Source organism: Monoraphidium neglectum (assembly GCF_000611645.1).
Source record: "Monoraphidium neglectum strain SAG 48.87 unplaced genomic scaffold scaffold05942, whole genome shotgun sequence".
NCBI lineage: Eukaryota > Viridiplantae > Chlorophyta > Chlorophyceae > Sphaeropleales > Selenastraceae > Monoraphidium > Monoraphidium neglectum.
In genome coordinates, this window is record NW_014007691.1 from 2,174 (window position 1) to 3,057 (window position 884).

Below are 884 nucleotides of genomic sequence, written 5' to 3' on the forward strand. Positions count from 1 at the left end.
GGGGGGGGGGGGGGTAGTGGGTTGAGGAATGCTGCGGTCGGCGCGCTGCATTCAGGGGAGTGTAGTGATACAAAGAATGCAGACTTGTCGAGCAGCAGGTCAAAAGCGTGGAGCTGTAGTACCGCCGGCCCTTGCGTTGAGATCAAACGCATGTGCCAGGTGTGCACCGGGTGCTTGCGGTTCACTTTCCCTCACCCAGCCGCAACTCGTCACGCCAACCAGCCTCTGCTGCCAACCACCACCTTCCCCAAACCTGCTACCTGCCCACACGCCCCCCCCCCCTGCGCCCCTCCAAAAGCCCCTCACCCGCGCCGTGCTTCTCCTTGATGGGCTGCAGCACCTCCAGCACCTTGTCCAGCCCCCGGTTCACGGGCCAGTCCTTCTGGGGGGCGTGGCGGATCCAGGCGCCGTTGCAGCCGCCGTTGTAGTCGGTGGCCCTGGGAGTGTGTTTTTGTGTTGGGGACGAGGAGGAAAAAGTAAGGCACCAGCGTTGGAGGACAGACGCAGCTGCGATCCTGGCAGACAGGGGGGCCATGATACACGATCAATCCTTGCAGGCAATACTCAGGTGGCAGCAGCCACACATGTGTACGCGACGGTCAACCAGAGCAGCGGACATTGTCGCTCACTATGGGAACGCGCCACGAGAAGTGAACAGATTGAAGGCAAACCGCGGGATGGAGCGGCAAGAGACCCTCTGCAGTGGGATGGGCCGAAAGGCACACAAGCAGCCCTTCAGGCACACACGCAGCCCTCCGCGAGACGCGGCAGCACCCACCTGAATGTTGCGGCGCAGCGCCAGGCCAGGGTGGCGAAGAGGGCGGTGTAGGAGGCGTCGCCGCCGGCGCCATTGGTGTCTGGCGCTATGGCGGGGTGGGGCTGGG

The 884-nt window shown here is 63.9% G+C and overlaps 1 protein-coding gene across 1 annotated transcript in view; it reads right to left on the bottom strand.

Moving 5' to 3' along the window:
* MNEG_16065 (cytochrome c peroxidase) overlaps positions 1-619 on the bottom strand; it is a gene marked incomplete at both ends in the record, with an annotated part of 1,646 nt that extends 1,027 nt beyond the window's left edge. The window contains 2 exons of the mRNA XM_014035464.1: positions 307-437; positions 585-619. Coding sequence (XP_013890918.1) covers positions 307-437; positions 585-619 — 166 coding nt within the window. The remainder of the gene's footprint in view (positions 1-306; positions 438-584) is intronic.
* Between the last annotated feature and the right edge of the window lie 265 nt (positions 620-884).